Source organism: Miscanthus floridulus, chromosome 17, assembly GCF_019320115.1.
Source record: "Miscanthus floridulus cultivar M001 chromosome 17, ASM1932011v1, whole genome shotgun sequence".
Classification (NCBI taxonomy): Eukaryota; Viridiplantae; Streptophyta; class Magnoliopsida; order Poales; family Poaceae; genus Miscanthus; species Miscanthus floridulus.
Genome location: NC_089596.1, coordinates 92672053 through 92675913, shown reverse-complemented (window position 1 = coordinate 92675913; position 3861 = coordinate 92672053). Strand labels below are relative to the sequence as shown.

The window sequence follows — 3861 nt, the reverse complement described above, 5'->3', positions numbered from 1 at the left end:
CCAGCTACCTTTGTATGTTCCAATTGTTGTTGTCAGCTTAAACTTCTTCACTAGTCCTTCCTTAGCTATATTCATATTTCCCTCACTTAATTGGAGCTCAATGTAAATGTCTTCATTATCACCTTGCATTGTGAAATCCTATAAAATAGTCTTAGATATTGACTATGTTCATTTTGGTGTGAGATAGGCGCGTGGCTCAGTTCTGCTACGTGGATGGCGCCGACGATAGCTTAACGCACGGGATCTGTCAAATCGACCAACATGGAAGAGCAAAGGTGGTTTCAGCAAACCCTAACCATTATCTACTGTTGGGTTTTTTTTTGCCAGAGAGTGCATTGTTGATGGTTTGAGTTGGATAAACTAACCGCATACTACTTCTGTGGTTTGTAGGCCAAATCACAGGGGTATACGAGTTGTAGTTAGAATTCGATCTTTTTTCAGCTTGCTAGACAATGGTCCAAAGTCATGCCAGTAGGGTAAAACTTTGCCAACTAAAGTTGTTGATGACATACATAGCTTTGGGCTACTGCAGTTGGTTGATTTCGTAGCTGAGCATTGCATGTGGGGGTCTAAGCAATACATAACCTTATGGCGTGATTTGGAAAATGATTCATTTTAGATGAAAACTAATGAACATCTTTTAGAGTGGTTTGTACTCAATGTAGACAAGGGGGTAGCTTGCATCAATGCCCAGATAAATGATTTTGAAGGGCCACTGCAGTTTTCACCAACCAAACGTAGGTGTCATCCTAATGTGAGGAGTAGAATACACCTAATTGAGGGGAGCACAAATGAGGGAGCCACCACAAATGAGGGAGCAACAAATGATGATGATGATGATGATGAGGGGGTAGGCGATGATGATGAGGGGGTAGGAGATGAGGAGGAGGTTGGAGATGATGATAAGGGGGTAGGAGATGAGGAGGAGGTTGGAGATGATGATAAGGGCATATTCTCTGACAGTAGCTATGACACTAATTTAGGAGCATCTTCCGACTCTGATGATGATTGCTCTGATCCAGAGTTTGATCCTGATGGTGAAATACTTGATGATGTAGATGAGTATGATGCTCCCATGTTTTCATATGATCTTGATGATCCATGCATTGATGTAGATGTGGTGTTTCCAGATGTTGATCAGTGCAAGTCTGCAGTTACACATCATGCTATCTTGCATGACCATGCTTTTAAGGTTGTCAAAAAAGATCAAGAAAGATTCAGAGCCATATGCAAGAGAGCTGATGAGGGTTGTAAGTGGTCTTTTTTCGCGTCTACAAGCAAGAAGTACGTTGGATGCAAGGTAATTTGGTCCTCTTTCCATAATGTAGTGTATTGACTTGAGATGTAATTTGCTAACAAAATGTTGGATTGTCATTATTATGTTGTAGGTGAAGACAAGTGGACCAAAGCACACTTGTGGTTCTTTCAACAAGTGTGGTCAGTCCATGGCCTCAAATAGATGGGTTTGTGATAGAGTTGTGGACTTACTGCGGGATGACCCTGAAATGGGTCCAAAGGGATTGCAAGATGAGTTAAAGAAGAAGTACTCAGTGGATGTTCCATATGATAGAGTCTATAGAGGAAAGATGAGAGCACTTGATATCATATATGGGAAGTGGGAAGATTCTTATGACTTGATTCCTACTTATCAAGCTGAGCTTCTGAGGTCAGTGCCTGGTAGTGTGGTTGAAATGGAGACTGAGGAGCACAATGGCCATGTATGTTTCATGAGATTCTTTGTTGCTCTAAAGCCATGCATTGATGGGTTTTTACAAGGATGCAGACCATACATTGCCATGGATGCAACTCACTTGACAGGTATGTCAAGAGGTCAGTTAGCAGCAGCTGTTGCAGTAGATGGTCACAATCGGTTATTCCTAGTGGCATATGGGGTGATTGAGACCGAGTCTAAGGAAAGTTGGACTTGGTTTGTCCAAAACTTGAAAAAAGCAATTGGTACTCCTCCAGGTGTGTACCTATGACTGCTATTTGCCTGTTTTCCTTCAAGTTTAAATTGTTGTTACCTAACATATGTCAATTATGTCACACAGGTTTGGTCATCAGTACAGATGCAGGCAAGGGAATTGAAGTTGCTGTTGAAGATGTTTATCCAGGAATTGAGCATAGAGAGTGTATGAGGCATTTGTGGAAGAACATGAAGAAAAGTTACAGTGGCACTCTTTATGGGAAGAATATATGGGCAGCTGCCAAGAGCTTCACAACTGCCAAGTTCAACTTCTTCATGAGGAATATAGAAGAGAAGGATCCCAAGGCACTTGAATGGTTGGATGAGAACCATCCATACATATGGAGTAGAAGCAAATTCTCAGAAGATTGCAAGGTAGATTACATCAACAATAATCTTTTTGAGAGTTTCAATAGTTGGGTGTCAAAAATAAAGGAACATCATATTGTGGAAATGCATGACAAGATAAGACAAATGGTCATTAAGAAATTTGTCTTGAGATCAAAGAATGCTAGAAAGATGTCTGGAAAAATAATCCCAGATATCATCAAAGATCTGAATGCTAAATCGAAGGCCATTAAGGACCATGATGTCTTAATTTGTGGGCCTAGAAAAGTAGAAGTGACAGTCAACAGATTTAGGCATGCAGTTAACTTGGAATTAAAGACATGTACCTATAGGGCTTGGCAAGTGACTGGAAAGCCTTGCAGCCATGCTCTAGCTTTCATTGCAAAGCTTAGTAGAGAGGTTCAAATGGATGTCTTTGTCCATGAATACTTCTCTATTGAAAGGTTGAGAAAGGCATATGCAGGTACTTTCAGTCCAATGACATCCAAAGATCTTTGGCCACGTGTTGACTTAGGCTACAAAATCCATAAGCCTAAATTGAGAAGGAAACCTGGGAGACCTAAAAAGTCTAGGTTCAAGGCATATGATGAGGTCAGCAGTAGCAAGAAAAGAAGATTGTGTTCTGAGTGCCATGAACCAGGGCATTTAGCCAAGACTTGCCAAGGAGGTCTCACTGCTAGTCAAAAGAGAAGGCTCAATTCTTCACAACATGGATCACAAGAGGACAACGATGACCCAATGTAAGTCATGGTTCTATTGGTGCTCACTTCTACTCGTGGCATAATCTGATAATATTGAAATCATGTTTCCTCTCTTTTTAGTGCAAGTGCTACTGGGAGGGGAAGGGGAAGAGGAAGAGGAAGGGGAAGGGGAAGGGGGAGGGGAAGAGGAAGAGAATCAGGAGAGGGCAGCAGTGAGCCAATGTAAGTCATGGTTCTATTGGTACTCACTTCTACTCGTGGCATAATCTGATAATATTGAAATCATGTTTCCTCTCTTTTTAGTGCAAGTGCTACTGGGAGGGGAAGGGGAAGAGGAAGAGGAAGGGGAAGGGGAAGGGGAAGAGGAAGAGAATCAGGAGAGGGCAGCAGTGAGCCAATGTAAGTCATGGTGCAGTTGCTACTATTGTGTAAGTAGAAGATTGTAGAAAGTATCTAAATTAACATGACATCAAGTGATTTGGACTCCTCTTTGATTCTATAAACTCTGCTGGTGCAATATCCTGTAGATCTGTACTCCAAATAGCGTATAGTTGAGATAGCAGTGTAGGCACTAGTGTTTAGTAGGTCCTGCTAGCATTGAAGAGCAGTCCTTTGTAAGCTTTGCTATTCTCTACAGTAATGTAGTTACACACTATCATGATCCATGCACTTATTTGTTGATGTAATCGTTACTAACCAACCTGTTCAATGCTTTTCAGAGGGAGGGGAAGAGGAGGGCGAACAGGAGGAAGGCTAGCTAGTTTGTTAGGTCTCTAGGTGGTCCTTGAATGAGATGATGTAGCTTTTGTGCACATGTTTACATGGTGCAGGCTTGTTTCTTGTGGA

The 3861-nt window shown here is 41.7% G+C and overlaps 1 protein-coding gene across 1 annotated transcript; it reads left to right on the top strand.

Moving 5' to 3' along the window:
* The first annotated feature begins 930 nt into the window (after positions 1-930).
* LOC136515986 (uncharacterized) lies at positions 931-3559 on the top strand. Its single transcript, XM_066509416.1, has 7 exons — positions 931-1143; positions 1179-1300; positions 1389-1968; positions 2052-3054; positions 3136-3227; positions 3319-3414; positions 3543-3559. Exons 1-7 carry the CDS (start codon positions 1116-1118, stop codon positions 3557-3559), a joined length of 1938 nt encoding a protein of 645 aa, XP_066365513.1. The 5' UTR covers positions 931-1115.
* Positions 3560-3861: the final 302 nt, after the last annotated feature.